Raw genomic sequence first — 22405 nt, forward strand, 5'->3', positions numbered from 1 at the left:
CCTTCCCATCATCCTCTGCATGAATGCTGGGTGGAAACCGAGGGGCTGGGACTTGAACCGACACTCTGAGGTGGAATGCCCAGGTGTTGCAGTGGCTTCAGCCACCGTGCTCCAGCACAGGAGATCTTCACAGTTGTGGAACTGCTTGTGCTGGTGCTGTGGCGGTGGATCTGAGTCCTTAGGCCTGTGTCCAGTCCCACAGGCTGTGCAGTGCCAAGAGTGAACCCTAAAGCCAGCTGTGGACTTGGGGTATGTGGTCCACTCTGGTGGGCTTTCTAACAACTCTGTTCAGTTCTCAAAACTCAAGTTGATTTGTAAGACAAACAGGAGGTGCATACTGGGCACAGTGGTTACGCTGCCTGGGCCACTTGCATCCCCCAAAAAAGTACCTAGTCCATGTCTTTCTTCTCATCCAGCTTCTGTTGATGCATACCATGGCAGGCAGCAGGTGGTGGTACAAGGACTTGAGTTCCTGCCTCCCACGTGGGAGACCCAGGCTAGCCCCGCCTCCTGGCCTTGCGCCCTGCTCAGCCCTGGCTGCTTGCAGGTGTTTGGGGAGTGAACCAGCCAATGGAAGGTCTCTCTGTCACTCCACCTTTGAAATGACACATACATAGAATAAGCACAGATGCTGTCTACTAACCTTTGGCATTTCGGTTGTAGTGCCGCCTTAGGCATCGGATTCTACGGGAACAGTCAGACCAACGACGGGGTCTACCAGCTCACCTACTCCCTGGACAATGCAAACCACACTTTCTCTGGGATCGACACCCTGGTAAGGTTCTTGGGTTGCTGGCTGGGCATGGGGAGACCCTGCGAGCTCAGATCGGCTACAGCAGGGATCCCAGTAGGTCCTCCGCCAGTTCAGCCCCCACAGGCCTGCAGCACCCTGGCTTCCCCTTGTCAGCCCATGGTGTTCTGTGTAACGACTCTAAGTGGACTCCAGGAGAGCCCCGTGGGGGTGGTGGGGTTCCCCCCGACAAGTCCTGGGTGTGTAGGCTCTGGGATGGGGCCCGTGACCTTAGCTGGGGCTCACAGTCAAGGCCGGAGGCATTGCACTGAGAGCAGGAAATGGCAGCCCACCTGGGCCTCTGGCCTGAGCGGCAGGTTGAGGGATTTCTCATTTTGCCCACATGCCCGTCACCTTTGTGATGGCACCAGGGCCTTTGCTGCTGCCTTTCCAGGCAGCCCTAGTAATGCTGGTAGCCAGGCCGTGGAGACCAGTTCTTTGGGCACCCACCCCAGGCCAGTCCCTCTCTGGACCAGGTCCCCAGCAGAGGGGGTGACAACAGCCTGTCCAGCAGCTTCCCTTGCAAAATCCAGCCCCATCTGTCTCCAGCTGACCCGTCCCGACACGGCCCTGGCAGCCCGCAAGGAGGACACCACCTCCGGTGCCCCCTCCCACTCCCTTAAGCTTCTGTAGGCTCTAATCCCGCTGCGGCCCCTGGCCGGGCCGCCCTTAAAGAGACAGCTGTGCTGCTTATGGGGTACCAAGAGTCACTGGAAAAGGAACACAGCTCCAGGGGTAACTTCTTCCCCAGGAAAGCCCCAGACCATCGTGACAAAAAACTTGATGGGAAAATTTGAGTCCTTCTCTCTGGGGGTGGAAGCTGGGCTGGGAACAAGTGCCAGGATGGACTTGGAGCTGGCTTGGGACCATTCCCAGTGACTCCCACCCACTAGGACCCCCATGTTGGAGATGTCAGCCTCGGGCTTCATCACCACTGTCAAGTGGGGGGCAGGCGCCCCCAGGGCTCCGGGCCTACCCACCACTAGGGAGCTGCTGCATCCTGCCCCTGCCCTGGGGCCAGCACAGGTGCTTTCCCAGGGATGCAGGGGGGTGGTCAGCCTGCACTGGGCCCTGGCTGGGGCCAAGGAGGCTGGTTTGGGTCCCAGTGCAAACAGCAGCCCTTGGAGGGGCCCCCTGTATTGGAGGGGTGAAGTTCAAATACCAGATAAATGACATTGGATGACTTCATGTAGGTCAAAGTGCGGATAAACTGCTAAGTGGGCTCCAACTGGGGTGACTCATAGAATGGGCCCCATTATAATCATCACAATTACTGTAATTACCAAAAGGGAGGAGGAGGCTGCGGGCAGGGGCTGTGGGGGGCAGAGCCGGGTGGGTGGGAGGAAGGGAGGACCAGGTTACCTGGGCTGGGCCTTGGTGGAGTTGGAGATGGTCAGAGATCCTTGGGGGACTGCCCTGCCACACCTTGGGGACCCAAGCAGGGTCTGGGTTTATTGGAGGAATCAGAAAGGGGTTGTTTAGAGGTATTCAGTAGGTAGAGGCCATGGCGTTCTTTCTGTCACCTAGTGACGCCCCCCACCCAGTTGGGGGCACGCAGGAAGGACTCCAACCAGACCCCCATGGCATCAGGCCGCTTCTAGTACCTGCTGACTCTGCACCTTGTGTCTGTTCCTGGCATTCTGGTGGCCAGCATGGCTCTCTTGGAACCCATGGCAGGCTGAGGGCACCAGGTGGGGGCGTGGGGCATTGCCTGCACCCCAGCTGTGGGCTAGTCCTGTTTGGGCAGGAGCCGCAGCGGCACCAGCCAGGCCTTCTGGGCACCAGCCAGGCCTTCTGATCCCTGTTCTCGGCCACCCACCAGCTGCTGGGCCTGCCCTGGGGGCCTTCCTCTCCTGCCTCACCTGCCAGGCCCTCCAGCTGCTCTCCAATAAACTCATTAAGGGCAGGCCCCGCCTCCCTCCTGAGGTTTTCACACCTGAGCTTGCATCAGTCCCCTGAAGGGGCTGTTGGGCAAAGACAGGATGTGTAGGACCCCTCCCTGGCCAGGAGCCTGGGTCTGCAGGAGTGGGCAGGAGTGGGAATCCGCAGCTCTGACCAGTTACTGGGGGATGCCAGCAGCTGGAATGCCATCCTGGGGGACGAGTTTCCAGGAACCTAGCCTGAGCAGCGGAACTGTCCCGCTGTCCACCTCGCCGAGATCTTCCTTCCCGTGAGAGAGGAGAAGTGAGGAAGTGGGGAGCTGTACAGAGGCCAGCATTGTGATTTTTTTCTCTTTTGTTTCCCGTGGGAAGACAACATCAGGCCGGAAGACAGATGTTAATTGTCTTGGTGTCTTTTTTTTTATTTTTCTGCTCTCCCAAGGAGGAGTTTAAGAAACGGGGAAGTTCAAAGTTGTGCAGTTGTAGAGGGGGGAATTGGCAGTGGATTTTAAGCTTTTAACAGTCCTTGCTTCTGATCTTTGCTGTTTATGGGTGGGAAGGACAAAAGCATGATCTCGGGCGGCAAGACCAGTTCCCTTATTCAACCCGATGGGAAGTTTCTGAACCCCCAAATGCACTTGCAGCAAGTGGCTTGGGGTTCCTCTCCTCTGCCCGCAGGTTGCTGAGCCCCTAAGGCGTAGCTGCTGCTGGCTGGTTCCCTGAGTCCCATGGCTCCCAGAAGCCAGGCACTGGGCAGCAAATGGAGCGAGCTACTGGCATGGAGATAACAAAAGGACACAAAGAAAGCCATTCTCTCCTCCCATGGCTGGGCTGCAGATGTGCAAACCCGCACAGCCAGAGCTGCCATGGTGTTATCTAATCGGCCTCGGGCTGGGGCTCAGCCCTGGGTAGGAAGCTTCTGCCCCTTTTGCTTCCCTCCCGTCCTCCCAGCTGCAGGAGCCAGAGCTGCCGACTCTGGATCAAGATCAGCACACACTGTCCCCCTGCAGCCAGCTGGACTGCCCGGGTCCCTGGGTGACAATCTCAGAGTGGCACGGCCCTTCAGCCCTGGGTGGCAACACATGAGCTCTAGGCAGACTTGAGGGTTGCCAGGCTGCACCCTTGGGCCCTGCAAGCTGCCTGGCTCTGTCCAGATGTTCTCAGGCAGATGTGCTTGGAAGGACGTCCTTCATGGCTACCTTCATTCCAACACACACTGCCTTCCCTCCAGGCCATGGGAGTGGACAGAAGCACACAGACATGGCACCAGCATGCCTCCTGCAGGCTGGCCAGGCTCTTCAGAGCCAAGGTCAGGGCTGTCTGCAGTTTCTGTCAAACGTCCATTTTTCTACCTTCCCAGGGTCCGGATGCAGCAGCAGGCAGTTTCCCTCTTGGGCAACATTGAGAAATCTCGTTGCCGTGGGACAGACAGGTCAGGAAGCAATGTGCAAGCCCCTGAGCTCAACCGTTTATTTCTCTGAAAAAGAGAAGTCCCCTGCCCCAGTGTTTCAGGTTCAGAGACTTCAAGCAGGAGAAATGGGTTGTTCTGTGTGCGTCCCCATCCGGGGTTCCTCCTCACCCGAAATGCTTGAGACCCACCGCCTCCCTGGCTCTCTGCCATGCATGAGTCAGACTCATACCTCCCCCCAAGTCCTGTTTCATACCCCTCCCACCCCAGGTTTCTGAAACCACCCAGAAGATGAAGGTGGACCTGGAGCGGCACCTGGCCCGGCTCAGCGAGATCCTCGCCAGCCGAGGCGACTACCTGCAGACCCTCAAATTCATGCAGCAGATGGCGGACAACATTGTTGCCCAACTCTCCGGCCTGCCCGTGTGGGAGGAGGTCACTACCCAGCTGACCGAGCTGTCGGAGCAGACCAGCTACATAGAATACTATAGGTGAGGACTCCCCCATCTTGCACCCTCAGAGGCATGCAGCCTTAGACTGCATCACCTAGCCAGGGGGCTCTGTCCTCTCCTGCACTGCATCTCAGAGACCCCCGCCCCAAGGAAGGTCCCTCAGGAGACAGCCAGGCAAGGAGGCAGCGGTGTGACCTCCAGGGTGCGTCTTGCCAGGCAGCCCTGCGGCACTGACATGGCATCGCGCCCTCCCCCAGAGTACCTGGCATAGGGCTGAGGTTGGCAAGTCGTGGAGAATGAGAGTCAGCTCTTGGGGTTCCTGACCCCCACTCTTGGCTCATCTTCAAGCCAGTGATGGAGCTCAGAGCCACGGTCCTGCATGACTTACTCTGGTTTTCGGGTTTCTCATCCTGTGTCCCAAAGCCCCATCTGTCCCTGGTGGTCACTGATGCCCTGAAAGCCAGAGGCCTCTCCCAGCTGGGGATGGTGCTTGGTCCCTAACACAGCACACACGGACGTGGCTGCTGGGCAAAGACTGCCCTAGGCTTCCGTTTGCGAAATTAGTGATCTGTTCTGGGTCTCCTTGGGGGCCCTTCGGCTCTTCAGCCCAGACCCCAGAGAGGCAGGAGGGCAGGGGCTTGTGGCCCCAGTGGCTGCCTCACGTCACCCTGTGTGTGCATGCTGCAAGCACCTGCTCCTCGCCCCCACCCTGTGAATTAAGGGGCTGCAATGTCCCCCACTGATAGGAGTGCTAAGGTTCTGGGGACCAAGGTGTCCAAGGGCCAACTCTCCCCATCAGCCCAGGCCGGAGCTGGGAGGAGCTGGCTGTGGCTGCCTTGCCTACTCTGGGCTCCATGATGGTCTGGAGTGAGTTCCATGCAGGCCTCCTTGGCGTCACATGCAGAACCTGACACCGGTGCTGGCTGTGAGAGCCCTAAACTTGCCTGTGATTTGAGGGCAGGATTGGGGCCCCAGGAAGGCCGGACTGGGCACTCGTCAGAGCTTGGCCTCCTAGAGGCTTCCAGTCATGCCTGTCTGTTGCTGTCTGGCCATGCTGGCCGCTGTGCTCGCAGCACCTGCGTGACTCTTCAAGTTTATTTAAGTGCCAGGTCCCCCTGCTGGGCTGCATAAGCTGTGTTGCACATGCTCAGTGGCCACCCCTGGGCAGGAAGTCTGGTTCAGACTCTGAGTTAAGGCAACCTGGGGAGGGGGCGGCCCCGCAGCCCCTGAAGTGGCGGTCTGTCCATGTCCACTGGGCTCTTGCTGGCTCAAGGCCACTTGTAATGCTGGAGCCAGTGGGAGAGGGGCACTGCTGTGTAGGTTGCTCCATTCCCCACACCAGGCGGGGCTGCGGGTCAGGAGGATTCTCCCGTGGTCCCACTGACCTCCCCACCCCCTCCACCCAGGTGGCTCTCCTACCTCCTGCTCTTCGCCCTGGACCTGGTCATCTGCCTCGTCACCTGCCTGGCACTGGCCAGGCACTCCAAGTGTCTCCTGGCTTCGTGAGTAGCGCTGCCTGTGGGCCTGAGAGAGAGAGCAGGGCAAGGTGCCATCACCGTCCGCAAGTGGCACGGGCCTGGTCAGGTTGCCGAGTGGAGCAGGCAGGCTGGTCCCTCCTTGGCAGCCGCCAACCGGCCATCTGGATGCCAGCAGGCCCAGGCTTTCCTCCACCTGTGCCCTCCCTGCTGGGTCTACTTGTGCGGATCAGCCCAAGATGCCAAGCACAGCACCTTCACCCACCTCTACCCACTCCCGTAGTGCTGTGGCTGTAACCCAGGGGCCTTTGTAGTGACAGTTAGGGGCTGTGGCAGGGTCAGAGAGGGGCTAGGAGGAAAGGCGCTGGAAATGGTGGGATGGCAGCCGTTACAGAGCCCCTCCCACCCCCGCCTTGCTGTACACTTTGCTTGGGTCCCACGTTGGCTGCCTCTCTCCTAGGATGCTGGGCTGCACGGTGCTGGTGCTGCTCCTCAGCTGGGCATCTCTGGCCACAGACATGGCCGCAGGAGTGGTGAGTCGGGAATGGGAGGCAGGAGGTGGTCGCACTGGGGCAGTCTCTCTGGGGAGGTGTCCTGTCCATAGTCCCAGAAGCCCATGATCTCAGAACCAAAGTGACTTGGGTCCTGTGGGCCAGGCTCCTCCTGGCTTTACAAGGAAACTGCCCAGAAAAAGGAAGGGGCTTGTACGAGGGACAGCTGCGGGAACAGGTGGCTTTTCCCTGGCTGTGAAGAGCTGAGGAAGACCGGGCAGGGGGTGGCATCTGCCACCCAGGCTGGAGGAACTCTGGCCTTAGCAGCACAGCTCTGGGCCGGTGTCGCGGGCCCTGGGCACGTGGTCTTGCTTTACTCGCTGCCCTCCGACACACGTGCTGTGCTTCTCTGCCTCGGTATGCTAATTAACCAAGAAGGCAGCTGTCTGACCAAGCAGTTGGGACGCCCTCATCCCATAGTGAAGTGCTTGGGTTTGAGTCCCAGCTCCTGCCCCCAGGCCCCTAGGCAGCAGCAGGCATTGGCTCAAGTAGCTGAGCCCTTCACACACACATACACACGACGGGAGGGGGTGACTGCTGTCCTGCTCTTCCAATCTCTGCCTCTCAAATAATACTTCTTGACCAGCTGAGGGCTTCCTACATGGGTATACTCGGCCCTCGGTAGACCTGATGCTGGACTTCAGCCACGCGCGTCTGTCTGTTCAGTGGGCATGCTTTGCTGAGTGACACTTGGTGCCAGGGGGGGTTGGGGGACATGTGGTGTTTGCTGTTTGTTGCCTGAGTTGTAGGTGAAAGAAGACAGACTTGGCGGATGACTGGATCATGCATGTGCGTGTGTGTGTGTGTGTCTGTGTATGCGCATGTGAGCAAGGACAGCAGGATGAATTGGGGTTGCAAGCCACAGATTGAGGCACACAGGCCGCCATCTAGCCTATGTTTCTCTCTTCTGCTGTGGCTCACACTGGGAGATGAGAGGCTAGGGGCTGGTACCAGGAGCCCTGTGCCCAGACTCAAGGCTACCCAGGGGCTCTGGCCTGGGACTGCTGGGCTTGGCAGCTTGAGACAGGAGATGTCCCTGCCCCGGGGCCTCTGTGCAGCGGCCAGTAGCAAGGCCAGTCCAGGAGGCCCCGGCTCATGGCCAGAGCGTCTGTCCTTGGTGGCGCGGGAGCCCAGCTGGCCAGAGCAAGGTGCACAGCTGCCTCTCGGGACAAGGGCTGGCACACAGAGGCTCTCCAGGGGGTCCAGGCTTGTGCCTTCTGGAAGCCCCGTCGCCTCCTGCTTACCACCCTGAGGCGCCTTGTGGGCCAGGTCCCCTCCCTGACCATGCAGGCCTGGCCCTCTCACCACGCTGCAGTGTTTGAGGAAACAGAGGCGATTTAATCCGCCAGCTGGGTGCCCTGGAATGCCTGGGAGCTGGGAGCAATGCCATTTCCTCAATTCCTTTAGTCAGGCCCTTGTGTGAGAGACGCTGCGGGTGAGATGCAGCTGAATGGGCCTTTGATGGGGGCCAGGGGCCTGTTGCATTTTAATGCGATGGGAGGAGGGGCCGCAGCCCTGGGTGATGATGCCCAGCTTGTGTGTGGCCTGCAGGCCACCCTGAGTGCCCCTCCCCCTGCCCAGCACATCCCACCCCATGCCCTGTCCCCACGAGGGACGGTGGCAGTGTCCCTGGAATGTGCTTGAGAACGGGCAGCCAGGAGCTGAGCCCTGAGCCTCCGGGGGTGGCCTCCTGTGCCCCCCAGGCAGCCCTGCTCGGCTGTGCCCTATGTGAGCCGCCAAGAGCCTGGCCCAGCCATTTGACTCCCAGCTCCAGCCACCTGAGGGTGCTCACATCAGGAGGTGGGCAGTTTGGTTCCTGGGCTGAATTCCTGGTTCCAACATCTGGGGCGTGAACCCTAGTCTAAAGCTCTCTATCTCTCACTCTCTGTCTCTTTGAAGTAGATAAATGTGGTGGGTTTTTGTTTTGTTTTGTTGCTTGCAGAGTTAAAGAGAGAAGAGCAAAGGTTGAGGTTTCCATCTGTGACTGACTCCCCAGATGATTGCGGCGGCTAGAGCTGGGACAGTCCACACCCAGCAGCCAGGAGCTTCTTCCAGATCTCCCCCCTTGGGTGCAGGGGCCCAAGCACTTGTTCCTTCCCCGGCTACTTTCCCAGGCACATTAGCAGGGAGCTGGATTGGAAGTGAAACAGCCGGGACACAAACCGATGCCCATAAAGAATGCTAGCCTTATAGGCGGTGGCTTTACCCACTTTAACACAATGCCTGCTTACAAATAAACAGAAAGTTTTTGATTACAATTTTTTAAAAAGGGGCCCCAACACAGTAGCCTAATGGCTAAAGTCCTCTCCTTGAACACACTGGAATCCCATATGGGCACCTATTTCTAGGTTCGTGTCCCAACTGCCCCGCTTCCCATCCAGCTCCCTGCTTGTGGCCTCGGAAAGCAGTCAAATACAGGCCAAAGCCTTGGTACCCTACGCCCATGTGGGAGACCCAGAAGAGGTTCCAGGTTTCTGGTTTCAGATCAGTGCAGCTCCGGCCATTGCGGCCACTTGGGGAGTGAATCATCGGATGGAAGATGTTCCTCTCTGTCTCTCCTCCTTTCTGTATATCTCACTTTCCAATAAAAATAAATAAACTTAAAAAACTAGAAAAAGGAAAGAGGAAGTAGATGGGGTGTGGTCTGAGCAGGTGTGACGCAGGGGTGGAAGGAGGGAGGCCCACCTGCATCTGCCTCCCCTCCTCACCCTTCCACAGCAGTGGAACCTTGGAACATGCCCTGGTTCCCGTGCCTCCATTTCCTCCTGTGTGAAATGTGGAGAGGCACAGTCCTTGCCTCGGAGAGCTGCCGGTAGGAAATTCCTGCAAGGTGCCCAGAGCCGTCTCCAGCTCCCACACACTGACTGTTGGCATGCAGGGGTCCCTGGCAGCGCTGCCCGCCTCACCTCTGTCCTCAGGAACAGCCTGCAGGTCCCACACCACCTGGGCAGGGACCGGACAGCTTCTCCCCCATCCAAGCCATGTGTGCAGCCTGCAGGCCATCCCATGCTGACGCACCTGTCCCAAGAGATGGAGGACCAGAACTGCAGGCTCAGGGCTGGCCAGGAAGAGGAGAGTGGGGGGGAGCGAAGGGACGGAGGAGGAGGCACCGTGCCCGGGGAGCCCAGGCCCCTGGCCCCTCCCTCATCGGGTCCCAGACTTCCTGAAAGTGGCCCAGCCTGAGATGGGCCCCCTGTTCTTGTTTTTCCCAAGATTCTCCTCCCCCAGTTTGGGCCTGCCTGTTCTCTGTCACCCCAGCTGGGGGTGGGGGTGGCCCCAGGCCTGCTGGCACTGCAGCTCTGATAGCTAATAAGGAGCCAGTGTGCCGGGACAATTTGTTACGTCTGTTAGTGGTTTGCGTGTGAAATTGTTCTCCCAGGGGCCTGAGCACACAAGCAGGGAAGGGGGTGTGCAAGCTCTGGATCTGGTGGGGCCTGCTGTTCCCCAGCCCTCCTCCCTCCCACCCCTAAACTCATTTCTAGACCCTGAGTGCTGGGATGCAGCTGCTAAGCCTGCAGCTGTGCCTGGTACCTGGTAGGCACTGACATCTCGAAGGAAAAGAGTACTGACAGGCCCTTTCCTGGGAAGCCTGCACCAGAGGAGGGGGCTTCCCGGGTTTGCCTGGAGGTGCCCTTCCCCCAGTGCCCACTGCACCCCAGGCCAGACGGGGGTGAAGGCTGGCTCAAAGGCTGACATCCTTACCACCGCCTCTCACAGGCCCCCCCCCCCCAGCTCAGCGTTGGCACAGCCTGGGATCACACCCTCTGCGCTGAGCCCCTCCCCCTCCCGCTCTCTGCACCGATGGACCCAGCACATTCTTTAGAAAGAATCCGGGGCTTTGGAGATTGTTCAGCCGCGCGTGTAGGGCTTGGTGACAGCAAGTTGAAAAAAGAGCTGTGATGAGTAGATGTGTCCCCCTCCTCTCTCCCCGCCCCCTCACCAGCCCTCACAGGGAGCCCCCTGCTGCCCTCTGGGCCTGGCTCTGGAGTCTTCACTGCCCCCCCCCAACAACGCCCGCCAACGACCCTCCTAGGCCTTGGGAATGGCCTGCAGGGGCCACATGGCTGGGGCGGTAGGCACCTGCTGCCCCCAGACTTGGTGTTTGGCTCCATCCTGCCCCCCTCCCATCTCTCCCGCTCCCAGGGCGCCAGTGACTTCTGCGTGGCCCCCGATGCCTTCATCCTGAACATCACACAGGGCCAGATCAGCACAGGTACCTTGCTCTCCCAGCAGCTCAGCTGTCCGGTGCCTCTGCTTACCCCTTTCAGCACTCACCACCCCCAGACAACGGTCCAGCTGGACTCATTCCTAGAAGTGGCCTCCCTGGGGCGGTGGGAGGGGCTTGGGAGGAGAAAGGCCATGCTGGCCCTGGGGGCCGCCTGACACGCACACTGTTACCTTGCAGAGGTGGCCCGCTACTACCTGTACTGCAGCCAGAGCGCCCGCAGCCCCTTCCAGCAGGTACAGCCCACCACACCACGCCCCTCCAGGCCTACTGCTGACCGAGGGCGTGCGTCACACGGTCACCTGCACGCTTGGCCCGTGTGGGAGGCATCATCCTTACTGCAGTGGGCGGGTTGATCAGGTAGCCAAGTCGATGCGCTGGAGAGCCACCTCCCCATTGGGTCAGGGTTCTGCGGTATCCCAGGGCTGGCTCTGTCCAGCCCTTCTGCAGCTGTCCTTGTGGTTTGTATGCCGTGCCTTATATCCCTGCCCACACTGGTGCAGCCACCAGGGGAGGGGCTTCCGAGCTCCCAGCACACGGACCCTCATGGGGGGCTGTGCTCTCCCCCGGCCCAGGCTCTGACTGTCTATCAACGCTCGCTGACCACCATGCAGATCCAGGTGGCAGGGCTGCTGCAGTTTGCTGTGCCTCTGTTCCCCACGGCCGAGGTAAGGCGTCACCCCCACAGTCCCGAATGAACCCCGATCCCAGATGCAGCACACCCCCCACCCCCGCGAGCTCAGGCAGGCGTTGGAGCGTGTGTGGCTGGCTCCGCATCCACTCCCTTGGTGGCCTGGTCCCTTGCTTTGGTTCTTGTGCCCTTCGCACCAAATGCCCTTGTGGTTTCCTCTCTGGGCCTTCCTGGACACTCAGCTGGGTCTCTCCCCCTCTTCTGGCTGCAGAAAGATCTCCTTGGAACACAGCTCCTGCTGAACTCTTCGGAGGTTGGCCTGCACCAGCTAACAGCCATGTTGGATTGCCGGGGACTGCACAAGGTACCGGGGGGCGGGGTTGGAGAGACCCAGAACAGGTGTGGGGCACTCCAACAGGCCACATCTTCCCAGAGCAAAGCTAGCAGAGACTAGCTCAATAGTGGGAAGGGGGAGGATGGCCCCAGCTTTGAGACACAGGGTGAGGGGAGGCCTGTGAAAGCTCTGGTGGGGGGGTGTGTGGTAAGATTAGAAGGGTTGGCTCAGGTTAGCTCTAGGACACTGGGGGGGCCCTACCTTGCAAGAGAGAGGTAGCTCACCATTGTCTGTACTGGCCTTCTGGTCAATCATGCATCTCCCTGGGTGGCAAATGGACATCTCAGTCTCATTGCCATGGTCATCTCTGCAGGAGGCTGAACTATCAGACCCAATAATTCAGGGAACACAGGGAGATTATGGGAGCACACGCACAGACACCTCAAGCAGAGGCCAGTGTGTCAGCATCGCCCACATCCCCCGTGGGTTTAGAGCAGTTTGCCTCTTAAGGACTCAGCTTGACCTGGGTTCGTGGCAGCCAGAACCTCCATAGTCCTCATGGGGCGAACCAGCTCGGCCCCAGCAGCCTGGTTGGTCTGCCTCAAGGCCGGTGCTCCAGGGCCTGGCACACAGCTCTGCTGTGAACCCCTAAAGCTACACCGGGCTTCACCACAGGGACCCTCCCTTAAGAGCAGTGCAAGGTGCTGGGACTGGGGGCAGAGGCTGCTGGAGACGAGCTCGGCCCTGCCCCCTCCCGTTCCCTCCCAGGACTACGTGGACGCGCTCACCGGCGTCTGCTACGACGGCATCGAGGGCCTGCTCTACCTGGGCCTCTTTTCCCTCCTGGCCGTCCTGGCCTTTTCCACCTTCGTCTGTGCGGGGCCACGGGCCTGGAAGTGCTTTGCTGCCAGGTGAGCTGCCCAGGCAGGAGTGGGGAGCCCTCCCTAGACTGTGGGGGGTCCCAGGGCTGGCACAGAAGCCAGGAGCCATGGCAGCCTTCAAGCCTCTGTGTCTCTCAGCAGGACAGGGCGATGCAGAGGGGGCGGCTGGGGAATGTCGGGGGAATGCTGAGGTTCCCCCCCCCCCCGGAAAAGGGAAGATGCCTCTGGAGTAGTTAAGAAGGAGCAGGGTAGGAAAGAGCGTGGTGGGCTGCCTGGAAGAGGCAGTCCTGAGCCAGAAGAGCCGCATCCGCCTGGGAAGACAAGGGACTAGAACAGGACTCTGCAATCCCGGCGTCCACTCTGTGCTCACTGCCGTGTGTCGTTCCAGGGACAGAGACTATGACGACATCGATGATGGCGACCCCTTCAACCCCCAGGCACGGCGCATGGCGGCCCACGCCCCATCCAGGGGGCAGCTGCACAGCTTCTGCAGTTACAGCAGCGGCCTGGGCAGCCAGAGCAGCCTACAGCCCCCGGCCCAAACCATCTCCAACGCCCCCGTCTCTGAGTACATGTAAGGGGACCTGGCTCTGCGGATGGTTTCTAGGGTCCCTGAGCTAGTCACCATGCCTCCTCATAGCCTCCCCTCCCCCAGCTCCCCAAGCACACCCCCAAGGCCCTCCTGACAAAACCCTCCCCTTTGCAGGAATCAGGCGATGCTGTTCGGTGGGACCCCACGCTACGAGAATGCACCACTCATCGGGAGAGGCTCCCCTCCACCCACGGTAACCCTGGCTGCACCCCTCGCTGGGTGGGGGGGGGAGGAAGCCCCTGCCAGCCCCAAGGTTTCAGGCTCAGTGGAGCAACCCCTAGGGACTGCTGGGCTAGAATCCACTGCTTTGTCTAGCCGGGCGGTTCACCCAGTTGTCTGTCGTCCTGGAGCCAGGGAGCTCGGCAGCGCCCCCGTTGGCCGCTCCTCCTGGTTGGCCCATTACCTTTCTTCAGAGGCAAAGGGTAAAAGTCTCGCATTTGACCCACTGGAAGAGCCAGGCCACTGCCCAGAAGGAAACGAGGGCTTCCCTGGTATTCCATAGGCGCACAGGGCCCCAGTAGACGTAGGTTCAAGGACACAGGTGCCAGTGGCGAGGCCTCGGGCTTACTGTGAACCTAAGCAAATGTTTTGCTTCTGTACCTCAGTTTCCCCATCTGTAGTATGGGGTGGTAGTAGCACCCACCTGCCAGGAGTCTGGGAACTGCAGGGCTGTGGTTGTGTGGGCGCTCACAGGGCAGTGAGCAGCTTACTGTGCTGCCTTCTTCCATGGCCATAATCACCACCTCCCACAGCCCTTCGCTCAGCCAGATGACACCTTGCACCTATCCAGCCAGGGAGTTTGGAAGGGGGCCACCAGAAACACTTGAGACCCAAGCACCTGCCACCCAGAGCGTGTTAGGACCTCTGGGAACCTAGGAAGTGCAGCATCCAGGGCCGCAGCTGTCGACACAACACCCTCGAAGGATGGTGGCATCCGACCTGGGGAGCAGCAAGGCTGGGTACCTGCCTGGGGATGTGCCTGGAGTTGAGGAGGGAGGAGCTGTCCGTGTTGTTTGAGGGCTCTAGAAGGTTCTGTGGGAGAACGGTATCAAAGGACCAAGAGACTGGTGGCATCTTATCCACATAAAATGTGAAAGTTTCTGGTGGGCTGAGGCAGAAGGGACAGATTTAATAGACAAAGAGGGACTTAGAAGGAGCAACGGAAAGAGGTTTGCTCATTTCAGAGTTAGTTCGCCTGTGAGGTGGGAGGAGTGGGGGCAGCAATGGGGAGATGGCTGCACGCAAGGCTATGTGAGGGTGGGGTGCGGGAAGTGTATTTTGCTTATCTGAGATGCAGACCCCAAATGGTCATTTAATGGTCAGGGTTGGACCTCGCTGCAGTTAGGAGCCACAACTCTATCCAGGCCTGCTATGTGGATGGTAGGGGAGGCGCATTAACAGGGATGTGGATCAGAAGTGGAACAGCCAGGACTCGACCTGGTGACTGATGTGGGAAGCCCACGTCACAGGCAGAGTCTTGCCCCGCTGCCCTACAACACAGGCCACTTACATAACTTCCATTTTTAGCAGATGGCATGAGAGCCACACCCCAAGGGACATTTTTGATCACCACAGCTTTAGGTGGAGAGGGACATGGCTGCCAGCATCTGGCGCAAAGGATGGCCCTCCATGACAAAGAGTGGTGTGGTCCCTGGTGTTCCCAGTGTACATACAGGGTTATGCCCCGTGTGCTGCGGGCTGCTGAGCAGTGTCCCCGACCTCTGCCCTGTGGAGGGTCTGCGGCGTCCGCCCCCTCTCCCTCCCACAGCCCCCCGTGGGTGTCTTCCCAGAGCCCTGCACCTGCCAGCCTTTGAAGTAGCTTCACCACCAGCACGTGGCCCATCCTGGTTTTGTTCTCTCTTCCTGGGGTCCTGGGGAGTGGGAGCGGGCTGACGGAAGCCTTGGCCACCACTCACATCCTGGCCTGCCTGGCTAGGCTAGGAAAGCAGATTCTAACTCCAAAGTCCCCTGTGTGCGGGGAGCGGGGGAGTAACTGAGAAACAGCAATTGGCAACTCCGCTTCCGTTTGAGAAGCCTCAGGCCCCTCCCCCTGCCCTTAGCAGAGACCATGAACTAACCCGGTTTACACTGCTCTGGGCCAGGCAGAACTCTCCTCCCACCCTGAGGATTTGGGCAGTATTGACTGCCCGCCCAGCCTGCCCCAGGGGCCACCTCCCACCTGGACAGCTCGGGGAAGTTCCCTGAGTGAGTGAGCAGCCTGGGGCTGTGGCTGGGGTTGGGATGGTGTCCCTGGCCGGGAAAGCTGCCACAAGGACGGAATTCCCCCAGAGGTGAAGACCAGCTGTCTTCATGGAACCCAGTAGGCTTCCTTGGGTAAACAGTCCATGTCCCAGTGAGCAGAGCTCCCGGCTTGGTCTAACCCACAGAGAAGGGTGAAAGAAAACAAAGAACAAGAAGCAGTGGGGCTGCTGGAGGCCGGGGCAGGTGGAGAAGTTGACTGGTGGATTTCCGCCTCCTGCAGGTTGTTTTTGTCAGGAGGTTAAGGCAGAGGGGATGTGATGGTGCCGCTTCAGGAGACAGGCGGGCTGCTGTTTTCCTCTGGTTTCCTCTGGCTGAAGTCAGGAACCTGAGGTCCATTCCGGGTCTCATGGGGAGGGCATGGGTCCAAGCACTTGGGCTGCCTTGCTCTGCTTTCCCAGGCCCATTAGCAAGGAGCTGGGTCAGAAACACAGCGGCCAGGCCTCAAACCAATACTCCCATATGGGATGTCAGTGTCACCAGCAGTGGTTTTAACACCCAGTATTGGCATTTAGAATTTTTATTTACCAATAACAATCATGGGAATTGTTGTGGTACTCAGAGACAAGATCTCTTGGGAGAGGCGCCTCAAGGCTTTAGCAGGTTAACAAGTTTGGGAAACTTCTTGCTTTCCCTGGAGGGTTTTATCAGCCACCTCCGGGGCTAAAAACACATGCTGAGACCACGCCGCCATTTCTGGCCCAGAAAATGAGCTAAAGAAAGATTTGCTCTCTTGCCTTCCTGGAGCATCCAGCATTCTGGGGTGTCTGAATGCAGCTCCGAGACAGCCGCTCTGGTCTACCGCTGGGCCGGGCGATTGCCAGGCGTCTCGGGGAACTGCTCCGCGCATGGTTCTGTCCAGCAGTGTCCCAGCTGCTGTCCACTGGCAGCCAGGCGCAGCCCACTTGACCACCCCACATTGAGACCACCAGGTGGAAGAGCTCGTGGTCTCTTTCTCCCATCCTTCCACAGGTATCAGCATCCATTCCAGGACGAATGGCCTGGAGCCCTGGGACTTCCTGGGGAGGGGAGGCAGTGTCGTGATCCTCTGGCTCCCTGGGTGCAGTAGAGACTAGCAGAAATAGAGACCCCAGAGGCACATCCAGGCTGCCAAAATCTCAGGTCCTTCAGACACAACCGCTGGGTGGTACATGCCATGATACAGGGCAGCCGAGTCTCAGTGCCCCAGTGCCTCAGCAGTAGTTCTGTCGTCAGCTTTTTGTTGTTATTTTTTTTTATTGTTTATTTTTATTGAGAAGGCAGATTTACAGAAAGAAGGAGACAGAAAGATCTTCCATCTACTCTCCAAAGGATCGCAGTGGCCAGAGCTGAGCCAGTCCAGAGCCAGGCGCCAGGATCATCCTCTGGGTGCCACACATGGGTGCAAAGTCCCAAGACTTGGGGCCATCCTCTGCTGCTTTCCCAGGCCACAAGCAGGGTGCTGAGTGGCAAGTGGAGCAGTGGGATACAGACAGACCTCCATATGGGATCCCAGCACTTGCAAGAGGAGGAGGATTAGCCAATTGAGCCATTGTACCAGGTCCTGTTGTCAGGTTGTTAAGGGTGAGAACTGTGGGAGGGGTCTTGCCTACTTGCCATCATTTTGAGTCTCTTCGTGTTGGGATTGGATGCTCTAAGGTCCACTTCATAGGTGGGAAAGTGAGGCTAGGAGAGGTTGGAGAGGCTCAGCCAAGGTGCCAGGGGGAGTAAGAGGCACAGCTGGGATTTGGATCTGGGCCCATGTGTTCCCTAGCCTGTGTCCCACCAACTGCTACTGACTGCACAGGTGTGGGAAGTGAAGGGACAGGCCAGGTGCTGGTGGTGTGTGCTGGGGTGGATATGATGGGAAGAAGAGGGCTAGTCTGTGAGCGCCTTGTGTTCAAGACTGGGGGGACCAGAGACATGGATGTGGGGCTGGAGACGTGCAGATGTGGCATCTGGCCAGCCATGGTCCCCCCCAGCCCCCCCACCCCGCGTGCCCTCTTCACCCTCTGAGGAGGACCATGGTGCTTGCCTGCTGCAGGTGTCACTCTGAAGAGCTCCTGCATCTCTGTTAGCACAGGGGTCCCTCGGCATCCCAGAGGACGGAGCCCAGAAGCCCCTTGGACGCCCAAACCTCCACATGCTCCTGTTCCTTTATAAGATGGTACAATAGTCACGCATCACTTCCTGTTAGGATGCATTTTTGAAAATGAACTCAGTGTCAGTGGCTGTTTAGGAAGCCAAGCCAAGGCACACGTGTGTACTGATCCGTGGCGGTCAGACCCGCTGGTGCAGAGCCTGCAGCTACACTGGGTGGGCTGCATGAAGGGTCTTTGAAAACTTCCTGGAAAGTGCATAGGAGAAGAAAGCCATGCCTGAGCTTCAAAATGTCTCTTTCACCATTCCATTCTGTTGGCCGTGGGCTTCATGGAGTAACCTTGTGCTATGTCCATCCACAGCCCAAGGCCCCAGCTCTGACTGCCCTCTCTCTGTCTCCCACAGTACTCGCCCAGCATGAGGGCTGCTTACATGTCGGTCGCAGATGAGCATCTACGACACTATGGGAGTGACTTTCCAGCCTAGCGGACAAACGGACAGACTGAAATGCGGGGGTCCCTGCCTCCGTCTCGTTTGCGTATTTGGCGAATGCACAGAAAAGCTACATTCCTTCAACTGGAATCACAAGCGCCCTGACACTGGCAGGCTCCCTGGGCTGCAGGAACCCAGCGGAAATTCCTGACCAGTGTCCTGGGGGAACAGAGGACCCCCAACTCTCTCCTGCCCCTGCTCTCCACACTGGGCCTCACCCCTGCATCCCACACTCACAGGTGGGGCGGAGTAGCGAGGGGGTGTCAGATGCCACATCCTGGGAGCTCCCTGTGCTCCTGGGCCCCTTTATCCAGGGCCATGCTTCTCATTAGCACTGACCACCATTGGTGATGGGCACTGCAAGCCACTTCTCACAACTGCTCAGCAGTCAAGGGAGGGCGTTTACAGGAAGTGGCATTGCTGATGAAACCCAACAGTGTCCACAGCCACATTCCAGAGCCAGGTGAACTTGGCTGGGTCATGGAGGTCTGTGCTGTACAAGCTGCCATAGACAGGGGGTCTGGCAGCTGCAGGGTGTGGGCCCTGGGCCTGGGGGACCCAACTGGGCACCGAGGGTTAAGCCTGCTCCTAACTGACCTGTGTTCTGGTGTTGCTGCCGTAGAGCCGCACACGGGGAGGGCAGCCCTTAGCAAGTGGCCCCTCCCTCTTCTCCCCATGCCATGTTAGGGCAGCAGCTGAGTGTCCCTCTGGAAGCAGATTTGCCTTTTGAGCAGTCTTGAGCAACAGCACACTGTGGCTTGAGGTGAGGACAGAGATCTGCCCATCTTCTCCCCTCCCCCGCTTGTTTCCCAGCCCTTCGTGGGAAGGAGTTTCTGGGCCAGGAGGAAGTGACGACCCCCACTCCACCCCATCCTGCTAGCCAAGGTACCAGGATTGGGGTCTTTGGTGCTTCAACCTCCTGCCCTCCCTGGGTGCACAGCCTGAAGCCTCCAGCTCAGGAGCCAAGGCTCCCTTTGCATTCCGCAGTCACTTTGTCACCAAACACTGGGAGCAGGGTGGGTGCCGCTCTCGGCCCAGCCTCTGCAATGGGCCAGGGCCAGGAGCGGCCAGGACTCCACCTGCATTCAGACCTCGGAACACTGCTGCCCTCAGCCCCGCTGCTTCCTAACCTCTGGTTTGTGCCCTGACACTTGGGGGTGTTTTTACTGCATGTAGACTAAACTACAGTTCCCCCCAGGGGTTTCCCAGGGATCCCAGTGGGAACCTCTTCCTGACTGCAGGTGCAGCCTGGCCTGGGAGAGAAATAAACATTGTACTAAGAAGGGAGATCGGTTCTGTACTTGCTCAGCCGCTGAGATGAAGGGGAGCCCATCTCAAGACAGCCACAGCTCTGGGGAAATTCCTCCAACTGCTTTGCTGTTGGGAAGACTATAGCTCAGGCTCAGAACGCTGGAGTGTGGTGAGCCACAGGGAGTGGGAAGGCAGCCAAGCTGGGGTGGTGGGGCACCACCACGTGGCAGCACCCGCACAAGGTCACTGGGCCACGGCGCCCCCTGCTGGTAAGGTGGCCATCACCCACAGGAAGAGGCACTGCTGGTTCACTCCTGAACAGGAAGCCAAGCCCTGCCAGGCACAGGCCTCCGTGCACTTGGCCAAGCCTGACCTGCTGTCTGGGGTGGCCAGGCATACAGAATAATTCCTGTGTTTTATTTATTTAAAATGTTTGAAAGAGTTACAAAGAAAAAAAGAGATCTTTCTTCCACCAGGTCACCCTTGTGATAATGTCCACAGCCTGGCCAAAATCAGGAGCCACAAGCTCCATCCAGGTCTTCCATGTGGCAGACAGAGGCCCGAACACCTGAGCCATCTTCCACTGCTTCTCTCTGATCATTAGCAGAGAGGCGGATCAGAAATACAACAACCAGAATGACAAAGTCACAGGCAGAGGCTTAACCTGCTTGCCATAATGCCAGCACTAGTTTCTGGTTTGGTCTTTTGTTTGTTTTGTTTGCAACTAATTTTTAGAAATTAGTTATGTATTGTTATGTATTTGAAAGGCAGAGAAACAATCAAACACAAAATGCTGGTTCGTTTGCTCTGCAAGTGCCTGCAACAGCCAGGACTGCGCCAGGTCAAAGTCAGGAGGCTGGAGCTGAGCTAGGTCACCCACAGAGGTGGCAGGAGCCCCAGCACTTGAGCTGTCATCTGCTGCCTGCAGGCACACATTAACAGAAATCTGCTTTGGAAAGGGGGTGAGGAGGTGACCCCTCCCCAGGCGCTGGGATGTGGATGTGACTATATCCCAAGTTGTGACTTAACGTGCTGTCCCAACAGCCTCCCCTCAACTGATTTTGTATTAGAGAACAATAACGTTGGGCCTGGCATGTTGGCTCAATTGGCTAACCCTCCCCCTCCAAGCACTACGATCCCATATGGGCACCAGTTCATTCCTGGCTGCTCCACTTCCCATCCAGATTCCTGCTTGTGGCCTAGAAAAGCAGGAGAGGGTGAGCTTTGGGACCTTCCATCCCATGTGGGAGACCCCCAGAAGAAGCTCCTGGCTCCTGCTTCAGACCAGCTCAGCTCTGGCCATTGCAGCCACTTGGGGAGTGAACCAGGAACAGAAAATCTTTCTCTTTGTCTTTCCTCCTCTCTGTAAATCTGTTTTTGCAATAAAAATAGATAAATGTTTTTTTTTTTTAAAAATGACCCCACAAACTTTGAGTCTCATCTGCACAATTTTATCCCTTCGTCACCTAAACTTTCCAGTCTTCTTAGTAACAGACCTATATTACCAAGAAAGTGTACTCAGTTATTATAATACTTATTTAAAGAGATGTATTTGTTTGCTGGAGTTACAAAGAGAAAGGGAGAGCTCATCTAATTGCTAGTTCACTCCCCACATGGCCACAATCACCAGGGCTGTTTGTCGGAAGCCAGTTAGCAGAGAGCTGGCTTGGAAGTGGAGTAGGCAGGACTCGAACTTGTGCCCATGTTGGGTATGTGTAGCAGGCGGCAGCTTTACTTGCTATGCCCCATTGCCTACCTCTATTATAACATTTTAAATTCCCTCAAAAGTGTGTACAGGTTGGTTTTCTCACCTGCAAGCACCTACAAGTCTTTGATTTAGGTTCTCCGTTTGGAAGATGGCGCTCTTAGCCCGGCTTCCTCAGTCCTGGGGCGGAGAAGCATCTGGGCTTCCCGGAGTTTGAGCCCTTCTGTGCTCACACAGTGCGTGCGGACACGTGGCCAGGAATCCCGGAATCTCCTTCCTGTTTGGACTTTCCTGTCTGTTGATTGAATTCATCGCTTTTCTAACTCCTTCCTCTCTCTCCCATCCCTCCCCCCCCCAAAACCCGCATATGGTGTGGACATCTCAAACTCTAAAAAATTTGTGAGAAAGTGAGAACATTTCCCATAATCTAACAACCCAGAGCGAAACGCAGAGGCCAGTTTATAGAGTATTCCCCAGGTGTGTTTTTTTTCCCCTGGAGCACTGGCAGAAATTCAATCGCTCCATCTGTGTTGCTCTGCGATTGCTCTCCACATCACACTCAGTCTTGGACGTCTGCCCGTGCTTTGAAAAAAAATTTGCTCCACTTCCAATCACTGGCTCACGAGTAGCAAGGGGCGTGGAAACTGTTAGATCCCAGGATTCCAGCAAGGAAACTGCTCTCCTCCTGTCGGCCAGGGATTCATCTCAGTCTTCGTGAACCGCCCGTGCAGTAAAAGTCGCCCTCTGTTAATAATAATTTTTAATAATTTATAAAAAGTTTGTTTATTTCCAGTCTCTTGAAAGAGGGTCAAAGGAAGGGAGAGAGATCTGGCTCACTTCCCCAGTTCCTGTAACGGCCAGGGCAGCCCAGGCAGAAGGCAAGAGCCTGGGACTCCCAGGTCTTCCCGTCCAGTGATAGGAACCCAAGTGCTTGAGCCATCCCTACTGCCTCACAGGGTGCGTGTTAGCAGGAAGCTGGGCTCAGGAGTGCAGCTGGGACTCTGAACTGGATGCAGCAGGTGTGGGATCCCATGATCCCAAGCTGCAAGTTAACCACTGCACCAAACATTCCCTAACAAATGTCTTGGGTGGCTGAATCAAAGTCAGCACCTGAGGCCTTGGGAGAAAGGCGTGAGTTCTAGGTGACAGGTGGCTAAGGTGCTAGGAACCCGTGGGATACAGGAGGAGGGGCCGGGGCAGGGAGGAGGGCCTCTGTCTCATCAGCTGGAGCAAGAGGGGTGGGTAACACCTGCAGTGCCAGGTGGACAACTCCAAGTCTGGACCGGTGTTGAGACACAGGCCCAGAGCCCTGTGCCTGGGGGACACCCCAAGAACGCCATCACTCGCGTCCCGGGGAGAGGCCAAGCAGGCCGATGGCAAGAGCTCTACCCGGGACCCCA

General features: G+C 57.9%; 1 protein-coding gene across 1 annotated transcript in view; it reads left to right on the forward strand.

Annotated features, from left to right (window-relative positions):
* Nucleotides 1–19405, forward strand: part of TTYH2 (tweety family member 2) — a 30197-nt gene extending 10792 nt beyond the window's left edge. The window contains exons 3-14 of the mRNA XM_040989586.1: nucleotides 664–775; nucleotides 4349–4569; nucleotides 5937–6032; nucleotides 6466–6538; nucleotides 10700–10769; nucleotides 10962–11017; nucleotides 11357–11449; nucleotides 11684–11776; nucleotides 12515–12657; nucleotides 13016–13201; nucleotides 13334–13412; nucleotides 17963–19405. Coding sequence (XP_040845520.1) covers nucleotides 664–775; nucleotides 4349–4569; nucleotides 5937–6032; nucleotides 6466–6538; nucleotides 10700–10769; nucleotides 10962–11017; nucleotides 11357–11449; nucleotides 11684–11776; nucleotides 12515–12657; nucleotides 13016–13201; nucleotides 13334–13412; nucleotides 17963–18043 — 1303 coding nt within the window. The 3' untranslated portion in view covers nucleotides 18044–19405. The remainder of the gene's footprint in view (nucleotides 1–663; nucleotides 776–4348; nucleotides 4570–5936; nucleotides 6033–6465; nucleotides 6539–10699; nucleotides 10770–10961; nucleotides 11018–11356; nucleotides 11450–11683; nucleotides 11777–12514; nucleotides 12658–13015; nucleotides 13202–13333; nucleotides 13413–17962) is intronic.
* Nucleotides 19406–22405: the final 3000 nt, after the last annotated feature.

This window comes from Ochotona curzoniae, unplaced genomic scaffold (genome assembly GCF_017591425.1).
Source record: "Ochotona curzoniae isolate NIBS_2020 unplaced genomic scaffold, NIBS_Ocur_1.0 contig_523, whole genome shotgun sequence".
Classification (NCBI taxonomy): domain Eukaryota; kingdom Metazoa; phylum Chordata; class Mammalia; order Lagomorpha; family Ochotonidae; genus Ochotona; species Ochotona curzoniae.